Source organism: Eleutherodactylus coqui, chromosome 3 (genome assembly GCF_035609145.1).
Source record: "Eleutherodactylus coqui strain aEleCoq1 chromosome 3, aEleCoq1.hap1, whole genome shotgun sequence".
NCBI classification, from domain to species: Eukaryota; Metazoa; Chordata; class Amphibia; order Anura; family Eleutherodactylidae; genus Eleutherodactylus; species Eleutherodactylus coqui.
The window spans coordinates 207572451-207588151 of record NC_089839.1 but is presented as its reverse complement, the minus strand read 5'-3'; the positions used below and the strand labels follow the sequence as shown (position 1 = coordinate 207588151).

The 15701-nt window shown below is 43.7% G+C and overlaps 1 protein-coding gene across 2 annotated transcripts in view; it reads left to right on the top strand.

The window, feature by feature from the left end:
- DNAH1 (dynein axonemal heavy chain 1) overlaps positions 1-8423 on the top strand; it is a 99157-nt gene extending 90734 nt beyond the window's left edge. For both annotated transcript variants that reach the window (XM_066596925.1, XM_066596924.1), the window contains exons 67-79: positions 610-806; positions 948-1092; positions 1208-1366; positions 1500-1631; positions 1718-1888; positions 3798-3977; positions 4064-4240; positions 5284-5451; positions 5528-5658; positions 5733-5877; positions 5954-6160; positions 7820-8054; positions 8131-8423. In XM_066596925.1, the coding sequence (XP_066453022.1) occupies positions 610-806; positions 948-1092; positions 1208-1366; positions 1500-1631; positions 1718-1888; positions 3798-3977; positions 4064-4240; positions 5284-5451; positions 5528-5658; positions 5733-5877; positions 5954-6160; positions 7820-8054; positions 8131-8252 (2169 nt within the window). In that variant the 3' untranslated portion in view covers positions 8253-8423. The remainder of the gene's footprint in view (positions 1-609; positions 807-947; positions 1093-1207; positions 1367-1499; positions 1632-1717; positions 1889-3797; positions 3978-4063; positions 4241-5283; positions 5452-5527; positions 5659-5732; positions 5878-5953; positions 6161-7819; positions 8055-8130) is intronic.
- The last annotated feature ends 7278 nt before the right edge of the window (positions 8424-15701 follow it).

The following is a 15701-nucleotide window of genomic DNA, read 5'->3' as shown; positions in this document are numbered from 1 at the left end:
TTATTACTGGATGTTATGACCTATTTTGTGTGTTTTCCCCAATTTATGAAGCACTGTGGAATATGTTGGTACTATATAAATAAGGATTATTATTATATCAGTGGATGTTAGAGAATTTCTGATGACCTCCTCCTGATGACTAAAACCTGCAGAGTGTAGATGTTCCCACTGCAGTCACTTTAGGGATAGTAGGGCATAGCGTGGTACACATTAAAATCAGTTCACCTTCCCTATGATGTCAGCATGTTCTAAGAGGGCAGTTACAGTTGTTTATACTGGGCCTTCCAGTCAACTTTAACACTTTCCAATCCAATTTCTCTCCTAGTTTTCCTATGGTCTTACTCTTTTTCTGCCTTTATACAGTGGCGCTATAAGCTGGCTAAAGCCAGTACTGCATGAGGTGACACGTTAGATAGGCTCCGACAGCAGAGAGGCTGATAATATGCAGTTAGAGAACCCCAATGGTTGGCTTCCAACATCCGAGCTGTACAGCCTTAAATTATAATGTCTTTAGATGTCAGACAGTGGATTGGAAATGGTTAATACATCGGTCATTGTTGGGTCAGTTCATGATCGTGAAATTGAGTTGGAATTATATACTGTATACAGGAAGAATGGCGCTTCTTGCTGTCCGGTGGCACGGCCCCCACTCTAGCTGAGAACCCCTGTGCTGAATGGCTGACCGAGCGAGCATGGAGAGACATCCAGGCCTTGAATATATTGAACAACTTTAGTGACCTCAAAGAGCAAATTATTCAACACCAAGAAGAATACAGAAGGATCTGCGACAGCTCCGAGCCGCAACGGTGAGTGGAGGACTATACCAGATTTGTGACCAGCAGATGTCACATCCGTGAACATCCATAAATCATCACCTATAGAGATCCAAATCAGTGATATAGTGCCGCAGCTCCGGAGGTCTTTGACGTGTATTCTGTTGCTTTCAGGGAAAAGCTTCCTGGTGAATTGGACCAAAAATTAGATTCCTTCCAAAAGCTGCTGATTCTGCGATGTCTAAGAGGAGACAAAGTTACCAACGCCATGCAGGACTATGTCTGTCAGCAGCTGGGACAAAAGTTCATTGAACCCCAGGTAGGTGGATATGGTATAGTCCCGCTGTTGGTCATTATCTGTATTTGGATTGGATGTGGTTCGGGAAACTATTTTTAGTGACACAGGATTTTGTAATCTTCATCCTTGAATCTAGACCGCAGACCTGGGAGCCGTGTACCGCGAGTCTTCACCTGTAACTCCATTAATCTTCATCTTATCACCTGGTACTGACCCGGCCGCAGATCTCTACAAATTTGCAGAGGAGATGAAGTTTTCTAAGAAATTATCAGCTATATCTCTTGGCCAGGGGCAGGTGTGTACCCACAAACTAAACACCCCGGATCCCCAACATTAGACGATCCTGCGTGGGTTTATCTTCCATGCTCTTCTCCGTTTAATCTTTGTTCTTTGCAAGTCTTGAGATTTCCCCCTCTTTCTGTCTCTAGGGTCCTTGGGCTGAAAACATGATGCGTAATGCCATGGAGCGTGGAAAATGGGTATTTTTCCAAAATTGTCATCTTGCCCCAAGTTGGATGCCCTCATTAGAAAGACTAATAGAAAGTATAGACCCAGATAAGGTAGGTACTAGAGCGCACCTGTCCCGTCTTCTTCATACTGCAATGCACCCTTGTCGCTGATTATTATGGCTTGGCTATTCGTTTAGGTTCATCGGGACTTTAGGCTTTGGCTCACCAGTATGCCCAGTAACCAGTTCCCAGTGTCCATCTTGCAGAATGGCTCTAAACTCACCATTGAACCTCCACGTGGTGTGAAAGCTAATCTCTTGCGCACATACTTGAGTATAAGTGATGCACAGCTTAATAGCAGCAAGAAGGTAAGTTCCTATTCTAACATTGTATGGAGCACCCCTAATACATAGCATTCGGAAAGTTTTCACACCTTTTCACTTTTTTTTACATTTTGCTATGTTGTGGTCTAGTGTTTTTCTATCATTCCGCACTCAGCACCCCATAATGACAGTGACAATAGAATGGTAGAAATCTTTGTAATTTTTAAAAAATGAAAAACATTTTGAATTGACATAAGTATTCACACCCTTTGGTATGACATTTGATATTTAGCTCTGGAGGCCTCCCATTTCTCTTCATCATCTCAGTAAGACATGTAAAAGCTGCCTGGAGTTTACCAGAAAGCACATAAAGGACCCTCAGACTGCGAGAAACAAGATTCTCTAGTCTGATGACACGAAGATGGAACTTTTTGGCCTTAATTCTAAACGTTGTGTCTGGAGGAAACCAAGCGCTGCTCATCACCTGCCCAATACCATCCCTACAGGTGGTGGCAGCATCATGCTGGGGGACAGGGAGTCTGGTCAGGGTTGATGGAAAGCTGAGTGGAGCAAAGTAAAGAGATAATGAGAACCTGATCCAGAGCGCAAGAGACCTCAGACTGGGCAGAAGGGTCACCTTCCAACAAGACAATAACACTAAATACACAGCCGAGACAACCCAGGAGGGGCTTGGAGACAACTCTGTGAATGTCCTTGAGTGGCCCAGCCAGAGTCCTGACTTGAACCCAATCAAGCATCTCTGGAAACCTGAAAATGGCTGTCCACAGATAGCAGAAAATCTTCAAATCTGGGTGTGGCATCATCCTTGTGGCATCATACCCAAGAAGACTGGAGGCTGGAATCGTGGCCAAAAAGACTTCAACTAAGTACTGAGTACAGGGTGTAAATACTTATGTCAATGCAAGATGGTAGTTTTTCATTTTCAAAAAATTACAAAGATTTCTGACATTGTTATCACTGTCCTTATGTGGTACTGCGTGCAGAATGATGGGGGGAAACTTGATTTTTTTTTTTTCATTTTCACAAGGCCACAAAATATAAAAAAGTGAAAGGATCTGAAAGCTTTCCAGACCCGCTGTATGCATTTGTTTTCAATTCCCAATCATTGTTATAAAGACCTGTATAAAGAGTCGGTCATTGATTTGCAGGAATGCTGCCATCCAGTGGGTGGTGCTGCAGAGATATTGTTACATCTTCCTTATTTGCATAAATTTCCAAGAGGAGTATGAATGGCCTTATAAGGCCTGCATCACACGGGCAATAAAATCGCGCAAGATGGGTGGATTTTGAGACACACAAATATGAACCCTATTCTTTTGAATAGGGGCACACACAAAAGCATTTTTTTTTCCTGCATAGCACGGTGATGTGATGCTATGCGAGAAACCAATCGTGGCAGGTTTTATCTGGCTGTGTGATCTTGCATCGCAGCACCGGTTTTTTTTTAATGGAGCCGGAGGGAGCATCGCACCATGTGCAAGTTGCATGTTGAAAACAATAGGAGAAACTCTGCGATTCTTCTTGCATGCTCGGGGCTTTCACATGGATGGCGAGTGCAATATGAAGGTGGGATTTACGCTCTCATATTGCGCTCGCCCGTGTGAGGTTGGGCTAAGTCTCCTCACTCACCTTCTAGCTGTTCTCCCTAAGGAGAGATGATACCCCTCTTCCTGTACTCTGGTAATGGTGTTCTATGTGTAGTTATCATCCGCAGGCTTTATGTCTTTTTGCCAGATTGGGACAGTTTTAGCAGGATTTGCGAGAAAATGTAATTGCTATGGAGATCCATTTTTGGGTCAGGGTGGGGCAATGGCTGGGATGTCTGGTTTTCGTGTATGACTTGCCCCCTCACTAGGAATTACAAGAGATACTGCTTTATGTGGATCTTCATTATTTCTCCTGTCTTGCATTGCACTCCAATTTCTCTCACCAGACTCCCGAATACAAGTGTTTGCTGCTGTCTCTCTGCCTTTTCCATGGGAGCATACTAGAAAGACGAAAGTTTGGACCGTTGGGCTTCAACATTCCTTATGAATTCACAGACGGAGATCTCAGAATTTGCATTTCTCAGCTGCGAATGTTTCTTGAAGAATATACAGACATCCCATACAAGGTAAGTCCATGAGACAATGCTGGCTGACCGCACCTAGAGGGGTTTTGCAAAATATGCAGTGATAAGATGTTGTGCTTTTGTGGCAGGTCCTGCGTTACACAGCGGGGGAGATTAATTATGGCGGACGTGTTACAGATGACTGGGATAGACGCTGCCTCCTGAACATTCTGCAAGACTTTTACCAGCCCCCAGTTCTAGAGGAAGGGTACAAGTTCTCCGAGTCCGGAGTGTATCTGCAGATTAGTCCAACCTGTGACCTTAACGTGAGGGACCTTTACTTCTGATTAACGCTCAATGCACTTATTTTTCTATTTATGGTCATATTGATAATGCAAGCATACAATGAACGGCCCATTTATTAGACCCCCATCTAGTAGCACATTGGACCTCACTTGGCCTTCGGAACCCGGCAATTCTCTATGGCGTAGATTCCATAAGGAAATTAAATTGTTCTGCTGGAATATCGGCCACTGCAGACAGGAAGCTTCTTGTAGATGCCGCAGATTAGATGAAGGTGCTGACATGTTCTGACCAGCTGAGAGGAAGGGGTCATCGATTCATGCTGCTTGCGCCAAATTCTGATCTCCCATCAGCTCGATGCAACAGAAATCTGAATTCATCTGACTAAGATGTTTTTCCATTGCTCAGTGATGCAAGTTTTGTGCTGTTTTGCCCACTGGACTCACATTTCGATTTCTCTTAGATACAATGGTGCTGGAACTGCTGTTATAGCCCAGCAGGGCTAAGGAGCAACATTGTTGTATTCAGCTGCTCCTGACTGTGCGGCGCCTGTTGGTCAGAACAATTCCTGACATCCTTCTCTGACCCCTTTTGTTGACCAGTTATTTCCATCCACACAATCCCTTTTCACTGGATGTTTTCCTCGATCACACCATTGTTGGTATACTGTCCACACCACTGTATGAGAAAACCCCATGTGCTTGACAGTGACATCCCAGCCCCGGCTAGTCCAGCACCAATGACCGGGCCTCGTTGAAAGTCACTCTTATCGCTGGATTTTCCATCTAACGTAGATTCACACTGAAATTGATCCACGGAAAACTTATCACGTGATTTTTTTTTGCTGCACTCAGGGGTCATGTGATTATTTCCATACAGGGAAGCGACAATCATGAAAGGGCCAGAGGCGCTAATAAAGGGGTCATTCAGTGTATGCGTGCAGCAGCAGTTTATAGCAAACACTGAATAGGTATGAAAAGCAACATAAACCTGAAAGCCAGCATATGTAGATACTTTGTTATTTATCACGTTCTGACTATTTCTCCTCTTTGGCGTCTTGTCTCAGGGTTACCTGTACTACATCCGTTCTCTTCCTCTCAATGATATGACAGAATTGTTTGGACTCCATGAAAATGCAAATATTACTTTTGCTCAGAATGAAAGTTTGTCCCTGTTAAGCTCTCTGGTAACCCTGCAGCCGCGCACCCAGAGTACAGGAGGGAGCCGCGATGAGGTGAGTACCATCACCACATGCATGTCAAAGGTGATTGTGTTGGTCAGGCAGTTAAAACTGATAAATGACTCCATAGATGGTGGAAGAAATTGCAGAAGGGATCCTGAAGAAGATTCCGCAGCTTATCTCAGTGCAGGATGTGATGGTAAAGTATCCGGTAATGTATCAAGAGTCCATGAACACCGTGCTGTTACAAGAAGTCATACGGTAAGGAGCGGGCTAGCTGTGAGATCTGCTGCTTCTGTGTATCGTAGTTACTACATTAGTCCTTATCGCCTCAGGTATAACCGGCTCATCGAAGTCCTCTTCCAGACATTGAGAGATCTGCTAAAGGCAATGAAAGGCCAAGTCGTCATGTCCTCTCAGCTGGAGCTCATGGCGAACAGTCTATTTAACAACTCTGTGCCGGAACTCTGGAAAGCGAAGGTGAGCGTCCTGTCTGAATTTACAGTCACCCGGGTCAAGCCTCAGAATAATGCGATTGTATTTTGTCTCTTTGCAGGCCTATCCATCCCTGAAACCTCTGGCCTCCTGGGTTATAGATCTTCTACAGAGAATTGACTTCCTTCAGAAGTGGATCACGGATGGAATCCCTGCTGTCTTCTGGATCAGCGGACTGTTTTTCCCTCAGGCGTTCCTCACTGGAACTTTGCAAAACTTTGCAAGAAAACATGTGATTTCTATCGACACAATCTCCTTTGATTTTAAGGTGAGATCAACACGAACCGCTGTATTCTGGAGGCTCTAAACCTGCTTTGGATCTAAAGTTGACCATACTAACAACTAAAATAGAGCTGCAATCAAAATTATTCTGCCCTCTTTGCAAATTAGGTTTGCTAAATTTACAAACTTTAAGTCATTTGCAAAAAACAATCAAATAAGAAGAATTTAAATAGCTCAACACAACAAATGGTTTCTCCACATTCAACACAAAATGTCACTTTTAATGACTACCCATCTCAGAATCCCTCATAAGAATACACATTTACACATCAGGTATTTCAAGCACATCTGATGCTACTAATCAAGGATTTCATTAGTTGCATCAGGTGTCCTTGAGATAAAACACATCAGATATCTGGACTGACTAAGGCTTTGTTACTGTGATGTTTAACTGCATGTTAGAAATATGGCGGCTAAGTCAATAGAAAGGTACAAAACGTTAGGTGATCATTTGCTCGCATAAACAAGGAAAAGAATACAAAAAGATAGCAAAGGTGCTGAATGTTCCTAGAGATGTAGGTGGAAGCAGTTCCCAAGTTCAGAGTTAGAGGAATGCTGACTATACTACTTGGCAGAAAGAGGGAGCTATCACCAGATTCCCAGGTGGTCAAAAACCTTTTCCAAAGTGACAAAAAACCTACAGCAAGATCTGATGGTAGCAGGCACTGAGGTTTTTGTTTGCACAGTAAGGTGCATACTAAACGCTGGGGTTTCTCATGCTCGAACTCCAAGACGTCAACCGCTACTAACCCAAAAGTACAAGAAAAGTCACTGCCTATATGTTCAAAACCATATAAATAAGCCACAGAAGTTTGGGGATTGTGTTCTGTGGATTAATAAAACAAAACTGGAACTTTTTGGGCCTCTTGATCAGCGGTATGTCTAGAGGATCAAGAATGAAGCATACTCTAAAAAGAACCCACTGCCTACAGTGAAGCATGGCGGTGACTCAGTGATGCTCTGTGGCGGCTTTGCTTCCTCTGGCACTGAAAACCTGCAGAAGCTGGAGGCCAAGATGTTTTCTATCAAGCATCAGGAAATCCTAGAAGAAAACGTCATGCTTTCTGCGAGGAGTCTGAAGCGTGGGCGTCATTCGACCTTCCAACAGGACAATGATCCCAAGCAGACCTCGAAGTCTACCAAGACTTGGTTTCTGAAAAAGTCCTGGAAGAGACTTGAGTGATCATCACAGTTGCTTGACTTGAACCACATAAAAAATTATTTGGTGGGATTTGAAGAAGGCAGTTGCAGCACACAAACCTAAAACTATTAGTGAGCTGGAGGCCATTGCCCATGAGGAAAGGGGTAAGACTCCTCAGGAACACTGTAAGAAGATGCTGTCTGGTGCAGCAGGTCATAATACCAAAAGGGTCTCTACTAAGTACTAAAGATGCTGGAGATGAAGGGGGGTAAACAATTCTGAGACTGCAGGAGTCAGTAAAAGTGGCATTTTGTATTGAATTTGGAGAAACCACTTGTTTTATTAGTCGTGTTGAGCTATGTAAATTGTTCGTTTGCTTGTTTTTTGCAAACAGCTGAATGTTTAAGAAATTTGGAAATGAACCTAAATTGCAGAGGAGGTGAATAATTTTGATAGCTTGTTGTCTCACATACAGTTGCAAACAATTCTTTGTATCCTGTACAGGTCCTTGGTGAGACAGTGACAGATTTGCGAGAGCGCCCCTCGGAGGGATGCTACATATACGGTTTATACCTGGAAGGAGCTTGTTGGGATAAGACTACAATGCAGTTAGCAGAGTCAAGACCCAAAGAACTTTACACAGAGATGGCCGTCATCTGGCTCTTCCCTGTTGCTCAACGCAAGTCGCCTGTATCTGGGAAGTACCTGTGCCCCATTTACAAGACGCTGACAAGGGCAGGTAAGAGAATAGCAAACCTCTAGCTGTATTGGACGTTCTCTAATGTTATGGTGTCCTCATGGGCTCTTCTTTCTAGGAACTCTCTCAACCACCGGACATTCCACTAATTACGTAATCGCGGTGGAGCTTCCCAGCAGCAAGCCCCAGTCACACTGGATAAAGCGTGGAGTGGCTCTCATTTGTGCCCTCGATTACTGATGACAATCCTAGGACATAGACTATTCTTTGCACCAGACACAACCGTTAATCCCCATCAGTTCACCGTAAATACATGGACTCCTTCCTGCAGCCAAACCGTCACCACAACTCAATGCAGCACTTCTGGTGTCTCCAACTATATCTATCAGCTATATAAAGTGTCAGCAATAACCACCGTGTATCTGATGGCCATTCATGTGTAAGCAAACTCCTACAAGAGAACACACCATGTGGCAATGATAGTAGTAAAAACTATAGGCAACTGTGAAGCAGATACAGGATACACTTTGCGCTTCCTTTTACGTAGAATTTCCATTCCTCACCTTTAAAGCGACCCTGCAGTTTTGGGACAAAATTCTGTTCCGGGATGGGAGGAGAGGGGTATATTACCTGCAGTTATTGTTCTCTGCCCTCCCTCCAATCGACCAGTTCCAGGTTCTATTTTCAGCCATCGAAGATGGCAAACGCAATCTTCAGCCTATTAATTGCCACAATACATTGGTGGTGTTAGACTACCAATGCACTATACCTGCTCTCTGTTTGGTCAAAGCTGATCATGTGAGCAGTTGAGACCAATTGAGGAGTGGTGCACAGTGTGGAACCCGTCACCTCTTCTGAGGCAATTAAACTGCCTACACCTATACAACATGAGAATAGTGCCCATTCTAAAACGTATTGTGTTACTCATACTGGTTGAGTCATACCTGCAAAAATAAGTTAAACTTTTCCTGTGCAGCATGCCAATTCTAACTGGGCAGGATGGACCATCTCGGATGCCCGAAGCACGTCACATAATGCCACCCTGACGTGGATGACTTACCAGACATCATCCATAGGGCTATTGAAATCTCACACATGCATCTGGAGATCGTGACCCAGCACATACACATATTAGAATGCCAAAACCCAGGGCGGAGGGATCCATGCTCGGTCATAATTAAACTCCTTCATTTTAAGGATCATCACATAATTTTACGCAAAGCCAGGGAACAAAGTAACAGTATTAACCCTTTGCAATCCATTTTTGAATTCAGGATTTCCTAGGGAGCTTTCTCTTTCTGCTATTATACAATGGCGCCATCTGCTGGCTTTAGCCAGTACTGCGGTACAGTAAGAATACCCTGCCGGATGTCTTCTGACATCGGAGCTGTACAGCCTTAAATCAGAATGTCTTTAGACGTCAGACAGTGTATTGGAAAGGGTTAAATGGTGCAAAAATATCATTCTTCCCAGACTTCTCAGCAGAGGTCCAGAAAAACACGAGACTTTTCAAGATGTAAAATGTCATTTACAAAATTTGCCTCTTCTCGGGCAAACTGCAAGTTCTAGTGCTTAGGCAGACACTTTTTTAAAAATCCAAGACACCGCTAATTGGTTGAATTACAATGAATGCCATTTGCATAATGGAACACACTCACACCGCAGGCCAATGACACCTGATGGCAAATTTAGTAATATCTAAAGGAGCCCGACACTGGATTACAGAAATACAATGCCTGGAAAACTTACTGGAGCAGCAAAAAGTTGCAAACTGTTATGAGATGTTCTTTTACGGCTCGGCTGTAATTTTTCAATGTAAGGTGGGCTGGCGCTGTGGTCCGTAACGGTTTTTTCAGGCCTATAAATGATCTGGGAAATACAGGGTTTTAGGATTGTTATACTCTCTCTTGTTAGATTAGTCAAACCTGCGAGATCAAACAATGTGCAATCCTGTGGACCGTCTGTCTGTGGGGTATATGGAATGGATAATGAGTATGCCAACATATACCAAGTCAAGAAATTAATGGTTGTTTCATGGAATATGCGTGGTATGAGCGATCCCGTTAAACGCATGGGAGCGTTTCAATCGATAAAACAATACCATCCGCTTGAATTATGTCTACAAGAAACGCATTCATCCAAGGGGAACCTCACTACTGTTAAAGTGCAATGGGCAGGAAATAGCTTCCACTCAATGCATATGAGTTAGTCGAGAGGGGTTAGTATACGGATACATCACTTGATCCCATTTCATTGCTTCTCACAGAGGATGAGGAGTGATTTGTCCGTTTACACTGTAAATTATATAATTACACCTGCTTTCTTACTTCACTATATATTCCACCCCTCCACGATAGTGGGATTATGCAACATACTGAAGTTTATAACTAATAAAAAAAGGTGCATCTTGTAATAGTATGCTGATAGAAGGGGCCTTGGGCGCCCATTATGGAAATTAAATGCATTTTGTCTAAACGTGATAGATTACCTAAGTATATCGGGGCTAATAGATGAATACTTCATACTGAATTATAACACGATGAATATATTTACAGTATGGGAGTCTATGAAAGCTTGTATTAGAGGACTCCGCATTCAAAAAGATCACGCAAGTTAAACAGAAAAGGAGGGTATTGAGTCCGGAACTTAAAAAGTGACTGGCTGACACGGAAGCCATAGTTGTGAATAATAGCACGACTGAAACATTAACTAACCAGAAGGAGGCCCAGGAGATGTTACATAACTACTCTAGAAACTGCAGCTATTAACCGAGGCTTCATGAAGCAGATATATTATGAAGAGGGGAGAGAACCGGCCACATGTTGGCCATTATAGCTCAAGCTCAGAAGGGTTCCACGTATATTAGAGGCCTGAGAAATAGTAATAGAATACTGAGAGACAGTATTCTCCTTCTGTGCCTCACTGTGTTCCTCCAGACTTCAAAAACACGTCAGCGAATTGCATAAGACTTGTCATCCATAACGACACCCTGTCTGACCCGTGAACAAAGGGAGTTTCTTGACTCCCCGATGGAGCTGGAGGAATTGCAGGAGGAAGCAGCCTCCCTACAAAGCAATAAGGGGCCGGTAACTGATGGCCAGAGGTATACAAGAAAGTTGGAGAAGTGTTACGGAATATAGATGTAGCTGTCTTCGTTTATGAAAGAAGCAATAATTACAATTATACCTAAGCAGGGAAGGATCCCCTACTGGTTGGCTGGTACAGAAGACCCATCTCCCTGTTAAACACAGACGTTAAAATAATAGCTAAAGTGTTGGCAAGTCGTCTCTCCTGGGCGATTTCCACCCTTCTACATCCTGACCAAAGTGGATTCATACCTTCAAGATCCACGGCAATTTGCAATTACCAATGAATAACACGGGTGAGCAGATAATGTCAAGCAAGCATACTAAGGCGTTTGAGAGTGTAGAATGGGCATTCCTATTGGAGGAAATGAATGGAATGGGATTTGGCTCTACTTTTATGGGTAACATAGTATATTAGGCTGAATGAAGACAATGTCCATCTAGTTTAGCCCATGTGCATAACCTTACATTTATCAACATTGAACTTCATTTGCCATTTTCCTGCCCAAGCCCCCAGCTTATCTAGGTCAGTTTGTAGCCGCACATTGTCCTCCATTGCATTAATTATATTGTATAATTTTGTATCATCTGCAAATATTGATATTTTGCTGTGCAGCCCCTCTATCAGGTCATTGATAAATATATTGAACAGAATGGGGCCCAATACTGAACCCTGTGGCACCCCGCTAGCGACGGTGGCCCAATCAGAGTACGATCCATTTATTACCACCCTATACACACGTTTTCACCCAATCCGAGCTGTCTCATTTTATATATCAGCCTATTATGCAGCACGGTGTCAAATGCTTTAGAGAAATCCAGGTGTACAACTGCTCTACACCGATGTTAAAGGGGTTGTCTCGCGGCAGCAAGTGGGGGTATACACTTCTGTATGGCCATATTAATGCACTTTGTAATGTACATCATGCATTAATTATGAGCCATACAGAAGTTATTCACTTACCTGCTCCGTTGCTGGCGTCCCCGTCGCCATGGATCCGTCTAATTCTGATGTCTTCTTGCTTTTTTAGACGCGCTTGCGCTGTGCGGTCTTCTCCCCTTCTGCTCTGTCCGGCATGAGCGGCGTTCTGGCTCCGCCCCTTCTACGCATCACGTAGCTCCGCCCCGTCACGTGTGCCGATTCCAGCCAATCAGGAGGCTGGAATCGGCAATGGACCGCACAGAGCCCACGGTGCACCATGGGAAAGGACCCGCGGTGCATCGTGGGTGAAGATCCCGGCGGCCATCTTGGTGAAGAAAGAAGAAGGAAGACGTCGCAGAGCGGGGATTCGGGTAAGTAATATGTAAATTTTTTTTTATAACACATCCCTTGGGGTTGTCCTGCGCCGAACGGGGGGCCTATGGAAAAAAACAAAAACCTTTTGGCGCGAGACAACCCCTTTAAGGCCTGCGTGGGGATAAATGGAGATAGTACAAATAACTTTTTCGTTATATAGAGGAAAGCGTCAGGGTTGCCCACTCTCCCTGTTATTTGTGATAGCAATTGAGCCGTTTGCATGCAAAATAAGGCAGCATTTGGATATAGTGTGATCTATTTTGATGGAGAAATAATGAGAGGATAGCATTAAATGCAAACTATTGTTTCTGGGTGATGCTGGGAAGTTATTGGAAACGGCAATTGGTACGATTAATGAATACAGGAGCTACTCCGGTCTTGGAATTAATTAGAATAAATCTGTAATAATGCCAGTAGATAAACCTGCTTTAAATATCAATATAGGACACGCCCCGTTGACTAAAAAAAGTATTTAGGAATGAATACATCAAGAACAATCTCTAAGTACACCAAACTGAACCTGGACCCACTGTTGGGGAGACGTAAACAGAAACCAGGAGTGCGGTGCAGACTTCCCCTTCTGGTTGTAGAGCGAGTAAACCTAATTAAGATGATTTGGATGCCACAATTGCTTTATCTGATGCATAATTCTCCACAGTGAATTGTTCAGCATTACTTGGACAAAATCAATAGTCTGTTCAGAAACCTCATATGGCGACAGAGGTGCGTACGTATAAAACTGGATACGCTCTGTAACCCTAAAGAGGAGGGTGGTCTAGCTTTCCCCAATCCAATGACATACTTCTCAGCCGCACAGATGTAACATATTAGAGCTTGGCACGCAGGATGCTAGTTTTCAATTAGTAAAAAGGTACTTTGAAGATTCACATGCCTTTGAGGCCTTAGAAATGCACAGGTTTAAATGGAAAGCTTAGTGTCTCGCCACGCTTTCATTTATGCATAAGATTTGGTGGAAAGTTAGAGACATCAAAGGATGCACATTATATACTCCTATATGGGGCACTCCCCGGCTACCGGAGGTAAATAAACTTGAAGATTTTGACTATTGGCGAAGCAGAAGTACTAAATGTGTCTCCCAAATACTGTCAGGCGTAGTACTACAATCATTCCATCAACTGCAAACTAGCTATATTCTACCTGCAGCTGCGACATTATTAGTATGATCACTACCTCTGCTTGTTCTGTAACATCCGGCATTATTATCCTTCTAATAATAGGGACACAGCTCACGCAGATATCTTGTTCCAAGCTCTGGAGACTGCAGAGAGAAGAAACTGACAAAGCAAGGAGAATAATGTATCTCAGAAGCGAAAAAGTCATAAACCGCCTATAAAGATGCAGAAACTATAAGTGAGGCTACAGTCACACAAGTGCAAGTTTTGTACAAAATTCATACGAATATGAACTCCATATGGATTCATACACACGAGCGATGCTGTGAGATTTAAAAAAAAAAAAAAAATCACTGCATGACCTATTTTTTTTTGCGGCCCTCGGAACGCATCGCCTATTCTTTTCAATGGACAGTCAATCACACTGCATGCCATACGATGTGAACGACGAGTTCGATGTGGTGTTTACCACTGAAATCAATGGGAAACACTTGCAATCCTCTATAATGTGCAACAAGCACTGGAGGATCGCAAATTCACTAAAGTGATGCAAGGTGTTTTTGCATGAAAAACGTCTTGCATCCGCAGGCAAAACGCATGTTGACAAGTGCGATATTGGGCCGGGTTTCACAGCGTGATATTGCGCTCGCTTGTCTGAATGTAGCCTAAAGAAGTTTTTATAGATTTTATAATTCAATATTCTTTAAGTGGCCGTAGATGGTTTACAAGACAAATACACAAGAGAGACTTGGGGGAAGTGAAGAGGTGCGGGGGGGGCGGATATACTTGGTTAAAAAAATGACAAAACACGTTCAATAAAAATAATTAAAAAAGAATGCCAAATCTGCCCACAAAAGGGCCAAATGGCTTGCGAAGAGCCGCCATGTCCAGACACGTGTGAGATTTCAATAGCCTTGTGGATGGCATCTAGCATATCATCCGTGTCAGGCTGGCAGTGAGGGGCGGCATTATGTGACATACTCCGGGCAGCTAACATGGTCCGCTGGACCACTCAGTCAGAATTAGCATTCCGTGAAGGAAAAATCTAAAACTCATTTTCCAGGTATGACCAGTATTTTAAACGAAATAAGTTGGAGAATGAGCAATACTTCTATGCTGTATCGGTGCAGGCAGTTTAATTCCCTCAGAAGAGGTGATAGGTTCCTTTAAGTAATTCGAAAACTGCAATGGCCATCTTGGACCGCCAAAAAACAAGGATCAGAAGGACTGCAGAGAAGAACTGCTGGTAATATTTCCACCCCTCCCCCATCATCCTATCCTGGAACAAAACTTTAAACCAAAACTGGAAGACCACTTTAAGATATCTTTTTTACTGTCAGTAAATGGTAACCTTGTTCAGGGACTAGTCAAGTTTAGGCCCAATGTCCACAGGGCAAAATAGAATTAGTAAACCACGTGTGATCCGTGCCCATAGAGAATCATTGGACACCCGCAGGTTATTAAATACCTGCGGATGTCATTTTTCCCTGGCGCAGAGATTGCATGTGCGGAAACCACCTGCAGCATGCTCAATTTTGTGCCGTTTTCCCGCACAGATGGCTCCCGCAGCTTCCATTGAAGGCAATGGAAGCCGTCCGGTCCCGCGGCACTCCCGCAGCTGTTAATTGTGCTGTGCCGCAGGATCGCGAGAAAGCTGAAAATGAAGATCTGGCCGCGACAGAGAGACCTGCAGTGTCCAGACAGGTGAGTATTATCTATTTCTTGGCCTCCTGTCCGCGGCCCAGGAGGGACCCGCTGCAGGATTCTGCACGGGGAATCCATGCGGGCACGAATTTCCCCATGGACATGAGGCCTTACAGTTGATGCATTAGATTATACTTGCGCTAATACATTGTATCAGTCTGGAGAGCAGACTGTTTAGTTCACAGCGGACTGTCTAGAGCAATGTTTCCCAACTCCAGTCCTCAGGGACCGCCAACAGGTCATGTGTTCAGGATTTCCTCAGTATTGCACAGGTGATGTAATTATTGTCAGTGCCTCAGATATTACCACAGGTGTTCTTACTATAGGATATCCTGAAAACATGACCTGTTGGGGGTCCCTGAGGACTGGAGTTGGGAAACACTGTTCTAGACTGAATGCAATTGTAACAAACACTCAGCTAAACAAACACAAAGGGAAATATTCATTATCCCACTTGTGCCAGAATTGT